The 19490-nt window shown below is 35.2% G+C and overlaps 1 protein-coding gene across 2 annotated transcripts in view; it reads right to left on the reverse strand.

The window, feature by feature from the left end:
- ADGRV1 (adhesion G protein-coupled receptor V1) overlaps positions 1 to 19490 on the reverse strand; it is a 266144-nt gene that overhangs the window by 191927 nt on the left and 54727 nt on the right. For both annotated transcript variants that reach the window (XM_027671225.1, XM_027671226.1), the window contains 14 exons: positions 18810 to 19012; positions 18056 to 18185; positions 16483 to 16563; positions 15131 to 15270; positions 14099 to 14708; positions 12950 to 13165; positions 11548 to 11763; positions 9569 to 9813; positions 9203 to 9384; positions 7645 to 8456; positions 6157 to 6366; positions 2675 to 2805; positions 2303 to 2402; positions 1112 to 1291 (listed from right to left, as the gene is read on the reverse strand). In XM_027671225.1, the coding sequence (XP_027527026.1) occupies positions 1112 to 1291; positions 2303 to 2402; positions 2675 to 2805; positions 6157 to 6366; positions 7645 to 8456; positions 9203 to 9384; positions 9569 to 9813; positions 11548 to 11763; positions 12950 to 13165; positions 14099 to 14708; positions 15131 to 15270; positions 16483 to 16563; positions 18056 to 18185; positions 18810 to 19012 (3456 nt within the window). The remainder of the gene's footprint in view (positions 1 to 1111; positions 1292 to 2302; positions 2403 to 2674; positions 2806 to 6156; positions 6367 to 7644; positions 8457 to 9202; positions 9385 to 9568; positions 9814 to 11547; positions 11764 to 12949; positions 13166 to 14098; positions 14709 to 15130; positions 15271 to 16482; positions 16564 to 18055; positions 18186 to 18809; positions 19013 to 19490) is intronic.

A 19490-nucleotide genomic window follows, 5' to 3' on the forward strand; every position in this document is an offset into this window, starting at 1 on the left:
CCAAAAAGACTGACAAAGACTTCAGTAAAGAATAAAAACTAGGAGGCACACTGATAAATTTTACTAAGGGGAAAAGTTAGACATAATTTATTTTTTTTTAATAAAACAGCCACATCTCACTAATCTGTCAGAGTAAGTTAAGTTGCAAATTTAAAGAAAGTGATCCTGGAGATAAAATGACACATGAAATTCAAAGCTAGTCTTTATGAAATATAACAAAAGGTATAAAAGAATCTTAGAATTAACAAATAATGATAAACTTTAATTAAGAGATTTTACATTTACTAGACATACTTAGAATAAAGTATTAGTTTCCTGAGTAGTGTTTGAAAGTTAATTTAGATATTGACTGATATTAAAAAAGAAATGGGAAAACATAAAATACCATTAAAATGCCTCTACAAATCTGTGGTGTGCCCAGATCTTGAATATTTGTTTCAACTGGTCACTTCACTTCAAAACAGATAACAGAAACTAGGAGAGATCACCAAAGATGTCTAAATATAGTCTAAAAATGTAATTAGAAAATGATTACACATTATCTCCTAAAGTAACTTAAAATCCTCAGGCAACTAATACAAGGAAATATTTCTGCACACAGCAATCACTGAATTCTGGAAGTTAGTACCACTCAAATTGATTTTAAAAGGAAAAATTGAATTAAAAAAGAATACAGAAGTCTCAGAGGAGAACTGAATTCAGTGGCATGAATGCAACTTTTTCCATGGGACATTCCTAAGCTGTCAACTTCTGGAAGGTTAGAGGCAAAGATGTGGGAATGATCATTTCATTCAAGCTCCTCTTCTCATGCTTTTTATTTCTTCTGGACGGAGCCACACTTCAAGATAGATTTGTCAGACATAAAGATACAATCCTAATAGCCAATTAGCTGTGTTATATGCCACAACAGACCCCTTGCTGTGAAATTGAGGGCTAAAGATGCAGTTTTAGCTAAAACTTAGTTTCCAAGCCTGCACTAAGGACCTAGAAGTTCTGAAAATATCAACTGTATCCAAGATTTTTCAAAATTTCCAGCTTCCCTGTCATAGCTTTCATTTGTCTAATAATTTCAAAAACAAAACTTAACTTCTTTTGGAGTTGTTATACAAACCTAGAGATCCAAATTCTCTGTTAATAAAAAGCTGAACTGTTTTGTTTTCCTCTGGAAGTAAAACTACCCTGGATGGAGAAGCAAAATTCAATATTCCATATGGTTCATCACTAGCTTCTACTGTCAGAACAGCTTCATATCCCTGACTATCCAAAATGGCAGCACCTGAAGAAGAAACTCCTGCAAAAGAATCAATGGACTACAGTTAATACAGCATTATGCAACTAAAGTTTTGTCTTATAATACTGCTACTCTTACATCCAAATGACAGCTAGTAACAGAGCAAATGACATCAAGCCAAACACATGACTGCTCACTGAAGTTTACAGATGGTGTGGAATGTATACATAATTACATTCTATAACAAATAAAAGAATATTCAATCACAAGAATTGTATACACACTAAGTATAGAGTTACAAAACTGTATTAAGACATGAGAAAAAGGGCCAGTGCTAAATATTAACTTTCCTAAATTAATTATATTGTAAAACGAAAGAGAAAGTTTTCCTAGGTATTCATTCCACAAGTTAAAATTATATTCAACTTCTCAGTCATTCCATTAAGAAATTACTAACAGTGTTGCCTTGATGAATAGTTACATTAATTGATACTTATCCTGAAGGATTACTACAGTAAACAAATTATTAATGCAAGTTGGCAAGGCACCTAGCAGCAACACAACCTATGTCACGTTAATTTGGTTTTTAGATATTAATTCCAGTTTAACAAAGGGTATTTCAGAAGGGATGCAGTTTCATGCTTTTCTCGTTATAATCTGAATGGAAGAATAAAATATTCTGACATCCTGGAATTCAGAGACAGATCAGAAAGACAGCTTGACATGAAAAGATTGTTTTCAAAGATAAAAATACCCACTTATTTCAGGGCACTTGTATCCAGAACGTATTAGTATGCTCAAGTTTATACTCAGTTAAAGGGAAGCAAATAAGCATTGAATTAACAGTCCGTTAAGGAAACATGCAAAGACACTGTGGGATTTATATATATATATACACATATATACAAAGAAATATCAAGGATGTTTCAATAAAATGTGAACAAAATTTGCACAGTTTACAACATTTGCAGTATGCTTAGTCCTATGTTTCCAAAATTGATTAATACATAGGAAAATATTACACTACTAAATGGCAATTTTATGATATAGCAGGCTGTAGTTGTGCATTACCTTCTGTTTTGATGTTGTACAGGATGATACGGTATTCTTCTTTTTCTTCAGGAATGTAGTCATCCAGCAAGTGAACATACAACGTTGTATTCAATGTCCCCTATTTATTTTGTTGATAAAATGGTTAGTCATTAGTTTATAGAGTGCAAGTGATACCACAGTATCATATGTATTTTGAACGATGCTTTTAAGAAATGTAAACTTAAAGTATCTAAAACTATAAGCTCCCTGCAGTTTAGAACTCCTGGAGTAAAGGGGTGAGTAAATAACCACATAAAGAAAAAAAGACTGCTAAAAAAGCACACTTGTTTCCTTAGCTCACTTCAAATTACAATATTTTCTTGTAGCCACTAGATTTGCTTATGGACTTACCTCAGGAAAAAAGAGTATTCCAGAATAGTTTTCAAAATTTTGTTTTACATTATGTCCAACTATCTTCCACTCAACAGTAACATTTCCCAGTCCCGGGGCAGTTCGTACAATATGAAATTGTAGTTGTTCTCCTAGAAACAAATTATAAGATATAATATTTTGAGTTTCCTCTCCTACAATTCAACTATTAAAATGAGAAGTCAAAAACATGTGTAACAGTTAAAATATTTTTTTTCTGAAAGACCTTAATATTTTTAATAGTGAGCTTCACAGTAGTTATATATAACACATTCATTTTTAACACTGAAACAAAACCCCCACAAACCTAAACTCTTCCCTCCTGGGTTTCTCTGGTTTTAGTTCACTCTTGGAAAAAACTGTCTGTTTTTGGTTCACCCTTGGAAAGAACTATCAAAATATAAGGAACCTGGTACAGATGGGTAAGTGCCATCAACACATGCACAAAAAGAAGAGCAGTATTGGTTTGTGAACTACGCAACAGAGTAAATGCTGTGTACTCAGCTATAACATAGTTTTCTACTACAACTAACTGGCAAGGAATATACATGTTCCTAATGTCTGCAGTGTCTTGTGACTTTACACAGTGCAATCAGAAAAATGCTTGTAATTACCTGCAAGTTCCATTTATGTGAGTTTGAACTTAAAAATGTTATCAGTGTTAGAAAACATCCAGAAAAAAAAAATCCACAATTTTAAAGTATTTAAAAGCAAAAAATTAATGTTTCATAATTTGTAATGTATATTGTATAATAATTTATTATAATTTCTGGAATAATCAGTATCAAATGACAATGTGCATCTATAAGTAATTACAGTATTTTTTCCACAGGTGGTCAGTTACTGACTCATGTTTCTCAGTCAGATTTACCAAAATCTTTGCTATTCCTACCCAGTAAGAAATAATAATACAAGTACTAATCAGATTTTGAAGATTGAGTGTTATTAAGTTAATTTCACTATTCTAAGTTTTTTAATATTCCACCATTTTAATTATTTCTTTAGATATCTGCATTTATCAATGAAGAAGGAGGAGATCTCCGTCAGTCCTCCTCTTGTTCCCCATTTCAAGCTACTGCACTGTGTTTTCACCAAATACAGTCATAGCCACACATCTGTTGCAAGCTCTGCCTGTACTAAAATGCTACCCTTGCCCTCAATAAGGTGATAAATAATATACACAGCTTGAAAAGAATACTGATTTGCTTGTAGAAACTTTCAATAATAAATATAAAAGGTAACAATATTTGAATTTCTGTCTGATAACTTTTGCTTTCATAACAAAAAGATTGTTACCAAAAATGAAATAAAAGCACTGAAACTATATAAAGGCCTTAGGTCATTTCTTTTTCTTTATCAAAGGGAACTTGTTTGGTTGTTCTTTGTTGCTATAATGCAATGCACTCTTTTTCCACAAGCTGAAGAAATCAAGTAATTTCCACACTACAGCACTTGTGCTGGTTTAAAAGTTAACCAGCAAGGGAAAATGAACTCAATTCAAAAGAGAGATTTATAAGTCAGAATAACAATTTATTAAAATAATGCAATAAGTACAATTATACAGACAGACAGTTGGTTTTAACCCACAAAACCCAAATGTACAAACCCAGCACCCTGGGGTATGAACAAGAGTGGTGTACCTTGGCCCACCCCCGAGTCCAAAGCAAAGGGAGAGGGGATAAACCTGCTGGTGGGAGAGCTGCTGCAGTCTGGTCAGAAGTGGTGATTGCAGTCCAGTCGAGGGTGGTGGTCCCAGTCTGGTTGAAGGCGGTGGCCTGCAGTCTAGTTGAAGGCAGTGGTCTGCAGTCTAGTTGAAGGCAGTGGTCTGCAATCTTCCTCTGGATCCCACGAGAGGTGGCAAGGTTCTAAAACTCCCAGTTATATACTCTCCAGTTCAGGCGGGAGTGCTCAGTCCCTCCCTCAGAGTAGGGAATTCCATAAAAGGGCATGCGGATGCTCAGTCCCTCCTCCATAAAAGGGTATCAGAGCGGGGAATTCCATAAAAGGGTATCAGAGCGGGGAATTCCATAGAAGGGTACAGGAACATCTTCCCACCTTGCAGGCCTCTACTGACAACAGTTTTTGGGAAATGGCATGGAGGGCCATAGAATACACAGTTTTGTATTACACCCATCCAGTGATGAATTGGTCCCAGCCGTTCTAACCAGGACAGCACTTCAGCTTCAGATAGCCAGTATTTGCTAGCATGCTATGAATAATATTTAACCAGTTGAAAGTATCCCAGGTCATTGTAACCTTTGGGAATGAGATGGTTTTTAGTAATTCCTTGTGCTCGTTAACAGTGGCTCTTATCCTGCCAGACTGCAGCTGGCTTGGCAGGCAAATCAGAACCACTAATGTGGAGGAATAAAGGACAAAAAATGGGCACAGACTAGCAGAGAATTAACACAACCCATATCTAAATAAAACATAAAATGCTATGGTGTCATGGTTTAAGCAGGTTTTGTATTTTATTCCATTTTTCCAACATTTTTGGTAGGGGCTGGGGGAAAGATGCCACCTGGAAGGAACCAGAACTCTCTCCATCTTCGACCATGTTTTCAGTTGGACAGGCAGTGGGCAGACTAGAGGTGATCTCTCTCTGTTGTTGGTTTGAACTGTTCTGTTTGTTGCTATAGTTCTTGTCAATAAATTGTTATTTTTCATTTATATCTCCTCACATTTTGTCTCTCTGTATTGGTGAAAGTGTGGCCGTTCGCTGGAGTCTCCACCCCAGCATTAGTCTTAAACTAAGACACTTCATTTCAGGAAAAAAAACAGACCATGTTCTCTTGAGACAGAATTTTTCTTCCAACAGAAAATACAATGCACACATTCCTGGACAGCAAATTTCTGTTTTGTTTAGTTTCCCTGCCCATCAGTTTACATGCCAGAAAAATGTGAGACTTCAATACACTGAGATTCCAGCAAAGGATGGCGAAAGCAATCACTTTGAGTACTACTACTACCCTATGCAGAACTGTACAAATCCTCAGGTCAAACATGCAACATGCTCTCTCAAAGCACTAGTAGACACTAGATATCCAATTAATATTGTTCTTTCTCAAAAGCCATGACTGAGTAATGACATCAAGATTACCACACTGCTACATGAGATACCATAAAAAAGCATAAAGAGAAATTTTAAACAGTGGGTTATTGAGTCAGAAAGACAGAAGATTTGATCCTAATCTTTCTGTGGGAATATTTTCTAGATGATTTAATATTAAATCGGTGATAGATGATATTTGCTTCAGACTACTAACTGGTATGTTTTCATAGATTTCATGTAAGTGTAATGCTTGCAAAAGCTAAAAATCAAAAAAAATGTATGCCAAATATGTGGTTATTCTCTGCTTGCTGGCATGCTCTGAACAGTGATAAAAGCCCTGAGTCATTACCAACAGAAAGCACAGAGATGGAAGTTCATGCTAAACAGAGTGTGCTCAACACACAGGACCTACCTTCACAACCAATAACAGACCTTCCTGCTGTCTGGAAGCTAATGATTCCTGCCACGTTGTCATTTGCCAGGATAATCAGTATGACAGTGTCAAAACTGGGAAGAATCCTACTTCCTCCTTCAGTATGGACCAGGCTGATTATGATGCTTTCATTATCCTCTGGCTCTGGATCATCTAAAATGGTCAGTGTGACCATCTTTTTTGTTTCACCTACAAGGAGAAGAACATATACATATTTATGTGTTCACATGAAAATCATATTTTAAAAAGATTTACCTCTACTGGTAAATATTCAAATAATATAAAAAAGGATATGGAAAATATTTATTTACCTGTCTAGAAGTTACTGAACGTCATTATGAAGATTGGATTACTGATGAAAAGGTATATTAGGCAATGGGATTAACAAATTATTAAATATACTATGTAGAAATTAACAATGTAGGCATAATTTCTGAATGTACAGAATTCTTTATTTGCTTTATAAGTTCTCTGGATTTCATATTTAAATTAGAAAAGGGGAATATAGTGCTTGTAAAAAAAAACTACCAAGTGCATAAATTCTCTGATGAACGATATCCAAATGTATGTACATTCAATTTGAATACATTTACTGGACCAGAGAATGCACTAAAGTGAGCTGTCACTGTGTTAGTTACCTGTCTTCTGGAATATCAAAGAATGGTAATGTAAACAGCAAACACAATCAATTACATATTTGATATACGTATAATCATACATATGTATGATTACATATCATACATATAATCCATTATATATAAGTTGCAACACAATCCTATTACTAGTGTGTCTACATAACCCATTCTCATCACTATGACAATATCAGTTTACAAGACACATATATTTTTTGCTATATTGTCTTTCAAAGTATTTTGAAAATAGATTTACTGAACTTATAAACACTAATGTAATTACATTAGTCAGTTTCAGAATCACTCTTGGCAACCCCTCATTTGAATTCAGATGACTTAGCAAGCTAAATGCACACAAGAATCTTTATTATACTCCTGTAAATTGTTTTCAAAACAACTGTTCAATCATCTCAGACTTTGAAAATATAAAATATATTGGTCATGTTGCATGGTGCTTAAGTAATGCCTGCCACAGAATTGTTCATCCTCTTTGCATTTTTTTAAAATATCCTGTTACATTATGTTACAAAATCAACATAATCTTGGAATCGAAAAAGATGTATCATTAAAAATACTGTGCTGACTGAAGATTGCCAAAAGACCAGTAAGGTCCGATTCTCATTGTCATTATCCTTGATATAGCAACTACTTCCAGCAATATTATTCCTTATTTATTTAGTAAAAATGTAATGTCTATAATACACAATATTTCTTTTAAAATACTTAAATATTTATACTTTTCATCTTCTTTTTCTTTTAGTTTGTGTGTTTGTTACGTTCTTTCTGTTTTTCTTTGGTTTGATACAACAGAAGCTAGTGCAAAACCTTGCCTCACCTTCAGCAAACACCAGAATCTCACCAACACCCACAAAATCCAAGTCTGGAGTAGCAGTTCCACCAACAACACGCCATTCCACTGTCACCTGTCCCAAGCTGCCTTCTGTCCTGTGTATCATTAGCTGCACCTCAGTCTGAGGGCGTTCTTCTACTTCAATATACAGACCTTTCTCTGTTGCATTGGGGCTTACACTGTAGATCTTAAACACTCCAAAGGCATCCCCGTTCATCATTATGATAACAGTGGAAGTATTTGGCTGTCCTATAGTTGGTTGATTTTTTAAGCTGGTTGAGATGTTCATTAGTTGAACTTTTAAAAGAGATATAGTGAATTTTTCATCCAGCTCTGGCAGGCTGTCAGGGAGTATGGTAACTGTGAGGTTTGCAAACTCTTCCCCTTCCTGCATGATGGCCCATTGTCTTATGACAGATTCATAATCACTACCAGCAATGGCCTGTGTGCTAAACAGAGTGCATGCACTGCTGATGTTTTTCTTGTAGGTCCATAATCCTGATGTGTTAGTTAATGAGCTCATCTCTGCTGTCAGCCAAAGGCAGAGAGGAATCTCAGATGCACTGGAAAATGTAAAGGCTGAACATGCTTGTTCTTTTAGGCACTGAGTTGCACAGGCGTACAGTGGGTCACTTGCTGCCGACACGTTCACTCTGGTCTTGGATGGCTGGTCGGGAATTCCTTGTACAGGAGGCTCATAATAGGCCAGGATATCCTCACCTTGCTCAATGGCAAGAGCTAAGACGTCAGTCTCAGAAGTGCTGTAAAATATTTGCAGCTGACCAAACCTTCCCCCACTAAAAGACATTAAAATAAAAATGTTATATTAGCTGGTGAAGCATGTCTAATGTTCTGTATATTGCTCGGTTAAGAATAAAAGTGAACAAAACAAATGGACCCTTTCTGAATTGCTGAAAAGTTACAAATAGCTAATTAAAGTGGATTCCCTAGAAGCTAGTAGCAGAATAACTGGTAAATAACATTTTTTTTGGAGAGTAAGTTTGATTATTTATAGCTTGAGTAGCAGTCTATTAAAAGTGCATGTTTGCAAACATTTGTTTGGAGGAATTAACTTAGTCTTCTTAGGATTGGCAAGGAAGAAAAAGCCTGTGCTGTCCCATTGTCATCATTCCTCCTAGGTGTCCTCAGGACATATCACATGCAAAAAACCTGTTCCTCTTTTCTTCTGTTCCACCACACAAAGGTTGATGCCCTTTACCCTCCAACTGGCATCACAGGAACAGGCTGCTTTGCACCTTTAAATGGTTTGACAGTTAAACAGGCAAAATGAAACTTCAAGTATACTGTGTACGCTGGGTTTACACTACAAATGTGTATTACATTTAAGTACTTTACGCAGATTTCCAATAAGCAGACGTCTAGTTCAAAATCAATGTATGTGACATAAAAATTAATTGAGCTGGCAGATCAAGAAATTGCTGCAAACACTTATAAAAGACCATGACATTTGAAATTATACCAAAAAATAAAAACTGGTAAAATAAGAAAAAAGAGATACAAAATCAGTAACTGTTATACAAACCTTCTCCTGACTGTTATATTTGCAAGCAAATTTCTTTCTAGTGGCTCCTGAATTCGATATGAGGATTGATGAAAGAAAACTGTGCCATAAGGATTATCATTGGCAGGAATCACAATATTTGCCATGCTATCTAACCCGATAGCACCACCATTGGAGGCCTGAGTTAGTTCTATGTTGACAATCTCAAAAAGAAAAAAGAGAAAAACAAATAATGCAGCTGAGCAGTTTTTGCTATTTCTAAAAATACTCACAAGCAAAGTAAAATCTGAGCTTCTTGCAAGAATATTCCTTGTTTTGATTTGCACACATTTCTTAAACAAGTTAAAGCTCTAATACTATTCAAGAAAGACAGACCGCTTTACTTACTTCCTCTAATTCTGGAACATCATCAGCCAAGATTTCCAACAGCAACATCTGAATGGCTTCCCCAGGGGTAAAAGTAATATTACCCTTGGAAAACCGCAAGTCCTCACCAGCAGGATGCCCATTAATGGTAGCAGCCCAATGAACAGTAACATTACCCAGTGTTCCAGCATTGCGGATTATTGGCAGATTTAGGGTTACTGATCCAAATTCAGGCTCCTCCACAGTGAATTTGGTACTCTGAAAAACTGAAGTATGCCACAGAGTGCATTAACAATGAAATTGAAAGTAAATATATCAGTCTCTTAAGTACTTGGTTTTATTGCATTGCATTGCATTGATTGCATTTACTTGCACAGGTAAATCACTTTTAATCAGGTTTAAATTTAAAAGCAAACTTTCAATATTCGTATTTTCATCTGCAGAGAAAATTATCATGAAAACTAAGCCTTCATCCAAAAAGTCTGTTTCAACACAATAATTGTTTGAGTCTAACCATGAAATGTTCTAAGCTCTTAGAATATAATTTTGTAGTTATTCCCAGCAAGGACACTCCTTATGAGCTTTCATGTCACTTACTGAAGAAATATATCAAAACAATTTAACATGGAATATATTAAGTAGATGTCACAGAATCACACAATCACAGACTGGGTCAGATTGTAAGGGACCACAGTGGGTCATCTGGTCCAACATCCCTGCTCAAGCAGCATCCTCCTAGAGCACATGGCACAGTATTGCATCCAGACAGTTCTTGGATGTCCACAGTGAGGGAAATTCCACAACATCTCTAGGCAATCTGTTCCAGTGTGTGGTTACTGCACAGTAAAGAAATTCTTCCTCATGTTCAGGTGGAACCTCCTGTGCATTAGCTTCTGTCCATTGCCTCTTGTCCTGTTGCTTGGCACCACAGAAAAGGCTGGCTCCATCCTCTTGACACCCTTCCTTCAGATACTTATAGACATTGACGAGTTCCCTCTCAATTCAAATGTCAGTCTTTCTTCGTAAGAGATGTTCCAGTCCCTTAATCATCTCTATAGCCCTCTGCTGGATTGTTCTAGGAGCTCCATGTCTCACTTGTATTGAGGAGCCCAGAGCTGGACACAGCACTCCAGATGTGATCTCAGTACAGCTGAGTAGAAGCGCAGGATCACCTCCCTCAACATACTGGCAATGCTATTCTTAATGCACTCAAAGTCTTCCTTGTATTAAACTTTTAGCTTTTAGGAATTAAGTTAATTAATTATCCACCTGGAATTATTTAATTTTTCCTTCTACTAGACCAAGAATTAAGTAGAGTACTGAAGGGAGAAAAGACTGAGCCAAAGGAAAAGGCAGAGAAAAATATACTATACACCAAACAACAAACAAAACAGAGAGATTTCTACAGTAATGATTAAATTTTTGACATCAAAAATTTTGACATCAAAACTCTTCTCAAAACCTGTGTAATGAAACTTATTTTGGAAAGTATACGCAGTTTTTTTTATTAACAACAGGCAGAAGTAAAACCAAAGTACTTTACAGAAGATAAGAGAATGTCATTTAATTTCTCTTCATATTTTTCAATTTCAGGTTTTTTCCAGAATTTTTGAAATTTGTTTTAGCTGATTATTTAGTAAAACAAAGATATCAAAGTATTTAAGCAGCAGATATTAGAATGCAGATTTTGGCTTAAACATCACAGAAATTTAACACTTTGAATACATAAAAAACAAGAAAAGTACACTAAAATCCCTTTATCTCCATTAGAAGATTCCAAAATCTTGCCATATCAACTGATAAAATAATACTTTTTTGTCATACTAAAGCACCATTTCTTCTTAATTACATGTTTTAATTCAGTTTATCCTATCTTTTCCTTTACTGTCTTCTTCCAGACGTCTCCTTCCAAATGTTTTTATTCAGTTACGCATTAACAGCCCACCCATAAACCCACAGTAAAAATGTTAACAGAAGAAAGAAAATATGCACTCATTTACCAAAGGATCCAAATGGGTCATCAGAAGCCTCAATAGTTATGAGTGCCCTCGTCAAAGATCCAAGCAAGGCTCCTCCTGTTGTTTGATTCAGCAGTTGAACATAAAATGACTCCTCAACTTCAGGATAGATATCATTAATTATATAAATTGGCACAGCTTTACTTGTTTCCCCTTCTAGTAAGACAACATCTGATGAGGCTACACTGTAGTCCTCGCCTAGATTTGTAGATGAAAAAACCCAAAAGAGTAAAAACCACATAATATCAATGCATTATGGTTCAGTGTAATGAACATCATCAGTAATACCCATTTTCTCTTTTTCCTTATACATGCATTTCTCTGTGTTTTTATGATTTTTTTCTTTATTTTCAGACCCAGACAACACAAGTCTTCCTTTTTTTTTTTTTTTTTTTTTTTAATTTCCCATTGCCTTTTAGATACCTGGATAGATCAAAATAAAACTTCGTTTGACCAAAACAGAGTTTGCACTGTTAGACCAAGAGGTAGTTACAAAAGGTCCATTATTGTCTCTTCTTAACAAGGTCACACCACCAAGATGTTTCTGTCTTTGATTTATAATTGCTCTCTGGCTTTCCAAGAGATAAAAGTGAACAGAAGCACCTTTGTCAAAGTAGATTTCGGTAAAGGGCACATTTTGCATGTTGACGTCACTTTAGGCGAATTTGTCTCTAAGACTGTCTAGATACACAAGATCACAGCTCCGCTTCAGAAACTAATTGAAAGCATTCTTTGACATAAATCAAGCTACATAATTTGTAATCATCTGTTACATATAAACGGAAATGCCAGTTGTCAGAGCATGTATCACCTGCCTATTCAATTTTGGACATAACTGAAATACAGTGCATTTGATTTACAACTGTCCAAGCAGTTTTAACCCTGCAGTCTTCCTAAGTTTTTTCCTTTCTTTATGTACCTTTTCTACAGCCAGGACCAACTGGAGAAGTCTACCTTCCATTTGTTTATCTGCATTCCCATTTGTTTTACATCTGCATCCCCAGCTCTCGCTTTCTCCCCAGTAAGCTCACTTAAACAATGCATAGTGGGTTTAAATATGTACACAGGGCTAAACAGTAGCTATACTACTACAGTATTTTTTTTTTTTGTTTAAGTGGTGGTGGGCTACTAGGTAAACAAACACACCTTCCCTCATTTGTCTTTTAGATTCCCCAGTAATGATGTCTCAGAGTTTTCTAAAAGCCAATGCATGAACATTCTTATAGGGTTTGGACTCATATTTGCTAATCGGAGTCAGTCAATGTCTTACTACTTAATTTTTCATATTTGTTATATAATAGAGCATTCAATACACAGTTGTTTGCTTTGACTGTTCTTTCGACTTTAACACAGATTGCATACTTCTGATATTCTGCTTTCTTACCAGCTGTTGCAGTTATTGGCATAGCTTTAAATTTCACAGAAACATCTGAAAATATTCCCCCAGTTCTGGTCACGTTAATGATTGGTCCAACATAATTTTCAGCAACTTGCACAGTTGGAGCTGAAAGCTGAAGTGTTCCAAAAGCATCATCATTGGCATTGATAATTACATGAGCTATTGTCTCACCCACTGATCCAAGTCGAGGAGAATTTATAACTGAAATATAAAGAAAACCTAGTGAAGGGGTGCCTGCTATCCTTGTTATCCATGGTTATAGAGTCCACAGACATACATGTGAGTTTAGTGGTTAGTTGTCACCAGTTTTCACCAAAATTTTCTTTTCTAGAATTGGATAAAGCATAACAACATTAACATATTTTTGGTGTTTGAATTACATTCTGGCAGAAAAATCCGATTTTTAATAACATTATTCTACATGCTCTGGATTTTTTTTTAAAAGATGAGGTACTATGAATTTATTTTTTTATTTATTTGTCCATAAGGCCAATAGTAAGATCAATACAGTTCAGAAGAATTCCATTTTTACTCTTGCTGTGATGAAGTGTAAATAAGATTGTAACTCCAAGTGGAATTATATTTGAAATTTCTCTTAACATTAAGATTAATCTGGGGGCAAGGGGAGCAATTAAATATGCCAAGAAGCTTTGAAGCATGAATCAGGCTGTAATTTACCTGAATTTATCTGAATGGGAGATGAAGTAAAAGTTGTCTACACCAAAAAAGCAGCACGTCTGTAATTCTACTCTACTTTTTTTTATAAGATTTTTTTGTGTTTCAATAAGCAACACTAGCTTAGTTACTTCCTAATATTGAACTTTACAGAAACAACACTAGATGAGCAGGTGTTAGTGCACAAAAAAGTACTGTAACACACATGGCCTGTAAGACCTTGGATAAGACAATGCAAAAGGGACAAAGAAATGCTCATCCAATTGTAATAAAATACTGTGCCAAAGGAAATAAATGCTAACAGGGCACAAGTCAGGTAACTCTGAGATATCTTAACTATACAGAGTTTGTCAGAGGTAAAGAGTTCCTCATCTAACTTGCTACATTTAACATTTATCCTGTTAAATATTAAAAACTAACCTTTAAATATAAATTGCAGGTTTTATGTAAGACACTTACTTGTCCGATCCTGCACTTTCTTGACCAAAACAATATTGTTTAGCTCCACAAAAACAGATTCTGACCTCTCAGGATCATCATCATCCAAAATAGGCAAGGATATTGTGGCCTCACTTTCATTGGTTGCGAAGACCACATAACCTATAATGGGTATATAGTCCTTTCCTTCTATTGCTCTGACAACACCAGGTGGAAGAAAAAGTGACTTTTCATCATTGCCAATAGTTCTGTACATCACCATCACTGTACCGAGGAGGCCACCACACCTTATTATTGTCAGAGAGATATTTTTTGTTTCTTCCTCAACTTTTATCGGTCTGTTTTGCTCAGAAAAAATGAAGACTCCATATGGATCATCATTAGCTAAAATAGTTAATGTAGCATTAGTACGGTTTCCAAGACGACCACTGGAGACATTGATGATCAAAATTGAAAACACCTTATCCAGTTCAGGAACTTCATCAGGAGAAATATGTACTGTAATATTTGTTCTCACTTGGCCAACATCAAATATTACATTCCCATCTGTAGATATCAGATCTCCAGTAGGATCACAGACTACGATCCAATGCAACACCACCTCCGATAAGGCCCCATGAGTTCTCACAACCTAAGAAAAGAATATAAAGATCTGCATATTTTCGTACTTTGAGAAAGAAAAATACACAAGTGCAAAATACAATTAAGCAAAGACAATAACAAGATGAGTTGAAGATAAATCTGTGTTTTAAAAACCTGAAGTTTTTATTATCTTAGCTTTGCTACATTTTTTTTTATCATCAACACTGTTATTTTAAGATAGTAGTAATTCAATTGTAAGCATGGAAAAGCATTTTAAATCTGTAGATATTATTACTATTTAGGTTTAAGCTGAACGATATGTATTAGGAAACTCCGCATGAACTGGAAAAACAGATGTGCATAACAAAGTTGTTACAAACCTCACAGACTTATGACAAAAATATCACAGAACACCAGTAACAACAGATAGAAGAGTACTGCACCACAGTATGAGACCGAAAACTTTCTAACCTGCAGCACAACATTGTTTTCTCCATCTTCAGGCTCAGTTCCATTCACTGAGAGTGACTCAGCACTGAACTCAAATACACCATGAGCATCATCAGAAGCCTCAATGGTCACAAGGATGTGGGATGCAATTCCCAAGCTAGCTGTTAAGTGCAAGATCCCAAAAGGGTTATTTTTTCCTAGCATATTTTCTTACATGAAAGAAAACAGCTAAAGAAATAAATGCATGATAACTCTCCATATGGAAAAGGAACTGACTTTCAGTAACGCAGTCCTGGCAGTGCTTCTATGGAACTATGCAACAAAAAAATTATTACTTTAAGAGAAGGATAGAAATAAAATTAGAGGTTGAATGAACAAAAATGGAGGAGAATTTAGGATGGTGGGGAGCTATACGGTAAAGCACGGTGTAAGCAGAAAGATGAGATGAATGCAGGTCTCATCCTAACATAATCTGGAATGAAAAACAAAGAAAAAAAACCCAAACAAGTCAGACAAATCCCACTACTACGAATATTGTCTTGGGTGAGATAACTTGCTGCTCAGAGAGAAATAAAAGCCTTGGCACAACCAAACAAACAGGAAGTGCTAAAAAATGGCTAAACCATAGGCTTATCAAATTCAAACTAAAATACTTCGCATTTACAATTTAAGATCAGGCTGTCACAGGGGAATAAATTACTCAATTTACATAATGGGTGCTCATATAACATTTTCAGCTCTGTAGGATTTAATTTAAAGTCCTATAGGTATAGGGTGTTCCCACAGATTTTATGTTATTTCTTCATCTAGGTTTTTTTTTTCAATCTTAAATTATCTTTGTTTTCTGTATGTCATGACATAAATAGAAACTTGAAGAAATTAAAGAGGAAAAATGAAAAACAATTGAACTATTTCTTTAAAATATCTAACACAACTTACTTTCCTGTAAGAGTATTTTTACCAGGCAGGGATCAAAGTAATACAGAGAATGCATCAAGGAATTCAATCAGGTAATTTAAAAATTACGTTTAATTTAAAAAGTGCCTTCGCTTTCTGCTCCTCAGAAAATGTGACAATTTTCTACATTAATTTTGCAAACTGCACTTTGGGAATTACTATACTGTGATCTACAACAATGTATTTTTGATGATACAGAACCTGTTGTTCTTTGCTTTACAATAAACACTGACTGTACTGAAATTACACCTAAATTAAAATCGAAAAGAATGTTTTTGACAAAACTTTACGATAAACCTAAACTAATTAGCTCTAACTCCACATAAAGGAACACTATGACAAGTTGTAACAGCATAGTAATTTATGATGGATATTACAATTATAAATAAAAAATAGGATTAATTGAAAATGCTTACCATGTTGAGGGACAGTTGAAAGGAAGAAATCCATGTTCCCATCACCACTACCACTTCCATCATTTCTAAAGAGCTCAGCAACTTTAAGGTGACAGACACATAGATATATACACATATATATATTTATAAATAAAGAGAAAGCAGAAAGTAATTTAAAGTAATTAAACATTTCTGGACAACACAAAAAGAGAGGGAAGTATTCTAGGCAAGTATCATTTCTGGACACGAAAATATACAGAATTTTAGATAAAAGCCAGAAAAAGTATTGAATATGCTACCTCTTATTTAATTTGTGAAATTGGAAATAGCACTGGGAGGTCAGAAGGAAAGAAAACACATACAACTCTCTTTTTTTTTTTTAATTTCCTTCTGTGTCCCTTTTTTCTCACTCCTAAATAAGGTCTGTAATGGAGAAATCAGAAAGGGGGAGAGGGGAAGGTGGGGCAGGGGAAGCAGTGGCTAAAGCCTGTCCAACTCTCTTATTCTAGTATTTTCTCACAAATCAAAAATACGTCAGAAAATTGAAAAAAAACAGCAGTTTAACTAATGAAGCCTTTACCCTAAGTTTTGTGGTTGCAATGGTGTTGGCAAGACCAAAAAGTGGGTTTGTGTCCAGAGGGTGTCTGCCTAGTAAATTACAAAAGTTAGCTGTAAGTTTTCTGAACAAAAAAAAAAATTCAAAAGAAAAAGTTAATTTAACAAAACAACTAGTTGACCAAAATATCTCACAAGCATGAAAGAGCTGAAGTTTTTTATCAAAAGAATCCCTACACAGCACAACAGTGCCACACTGCACCACATTCAAGTTAGTATGATCTAACTTTCCAGAAGGCATCACACTTACATTTCTGAATTGCTTAGAAAAATAAAATCAGTTAAAAAGTCACTTTATGGCTGTCAGTGTTTCAAATCACTTCTTTTCCTCCAATCAGCTTTGTAATTTCCCTTAAAAATCTTTTGCAATGGAAATAAATTCAGTAAGACATAAATGATTTTATGCGGCAGAACCTCTGATTCTTGCCAACCCTTGTGAGACAAACATCTCACCGTAGGATTTACACTGAATGTTTCTCTTGTTCTTCCACAGAGCTACCAACTACCTCTCCGACTCAGCTAAACTCCTCAGGCATCAGAAACCCCACAATTTTCTAATGCTATAATCCAGTTAAACCAGTTATGAGTCAGTTTATTGCAATTCCACCAATTTCACTCAAATGGTAAATAAAAAGCTTTTAGCCTTAAACATTGATAAATTAAAAAAAAAAAATAAAATATTTTTACATTATTTTAATTCTCAATACCAACCATGAAATCATGTAATTTGAAAAGCAGTCAATTGGCTTTGAATGATCTTATGCATGGTAATAATACACTCTGTTTGAGATCTGGTGGTTTACAGCAATGACTAACAAAATACCCGAAGAACACCTCTTTCCTAAAAAACTTACAGTCTCTGGGAGATGCGGAGGTGTTTGTCTTTAGAAATAACATGGAAATAGTACACAAAGTTAGATTTTAATGGATGAGTAGAGATGAGGTAAATAAAACCAATGGATTGACACATGTGCCTTACCTCCTCCCTCTGGGTTCAATAGCTCCACTTTAAAAGTTTTTTCTAGTTCAGGAATAGAATTATCAGTGATGTTAACAGTAATGTACTTGTATCTTTCTCCTGGCTGAAATTCCAGCGTGCCCAAAACAGCCTGCAACATGAAAGCTCTTCACATTTTTGTTCAAGTTTCATGTTTTTACCCAAATGAAAAAAGAAATACAACCTTTATTCTTTTTGTCTTTGTCAAAACGTCTACTTTTCTTCACTTTAGCTTTGAAAATATCTACTGAATCTTTTTTATAAGAAAAAGTCATCTAAATTCACCGTATTATGAACATCTGCATTCATCTACATTTTTCTGCATGAACAGCAGTTAGACAAGCAAACACAGACACATACAGGTTATTTTGTTGAACATGTACAAATAGAATCTTCACCTGTACATGCACCTGTATGCTCATACAAAGTCTGATATCCTTAGCCACAATAGAAAATATCCATTCTTGCTGCATTGACAATTCTCATAGGGAAATCAAAACCAGAGGCTTTTCCTAGGAAACACAACATGCTGTACAGAAAGGAGGCCAAAGGCACATAGTGACTCATATTTTTAAAGTGAGTACAACACATTCATTTATCACAACACCACATAAAATAAAGTGTTTCTGTGAAAAGAATCACAGCTGAGCTATAATACTTAAAATGAATGCTACCTCCAGGACAAATAGCTCTAATTAAATTCCTAAAAAATTACACACCTTTGCAATGGCCATACCTGATAATCTCTAGGACTGGAAGCTGTAAGCGGCACTGTCCTATATTCCATGAGAACTGTTCCAAGAAGCCCTTGTGCACGAACTACCAACAGTCTGATGCGTCCAGCTTCTTCTTTAACAGTAACATGGGGCACAGCAGAAGCTGGCAGAATCATTTCATCACCTGTCTGAGGAGGTGGCCCCACTGAGAACTGTAGTAGACCTGGTAGACAAAAAGTACAATTTACATGGCTTCTCCTAACAAATTTACATTATGCTAATAAGTTGAAACAAAAATATTTATAATGTTTATATTTAATGTTTATGAAATTTAAAAACAATTATTGATATGCCCTTCGGACCTAGTCATGCTATTTCCGGGGATGTCCTATGTACCATTCCCTCTCTCACTGATATCCATATCAGTCTTAAAAAACCACATCACAAAAATTAACTCAGCTCTTCCTAAAAGAGACCAAATATGTCATAGTATTGGGTAGTTACTGGTATATTAAGCACACTGAAATGTCTCTCTCCATTAGGAATTCTCATTTCAGAAAAACTTGCGTAAGATCAACAATATACAATCTTTATTTGGATCATCACTGTTTGGTCTGGGCAGTTTTGATGTCTTTTTTGTAATATTCTCAAGAATAAGTAACTCGGCTTTCAGTCTTGTATAAAAATTACAAATTAATCTC

This window comes from Neopelma chrysocephalum, unplaced genomic scaffold (assembly GCF_003984885.1).
Source record: "Neopelma chrysocephalum unplaced genomic scaffold, ASM398488v2 Primary Assembly neopelma1_97065, whole genome shotgun sequence".
Lineage (NCBI taxonomy): Eukaryota > Metazoa > Chordata > Aves > Passeriformes > Pipridae > Neopelma > Neopelma chrysocephalum.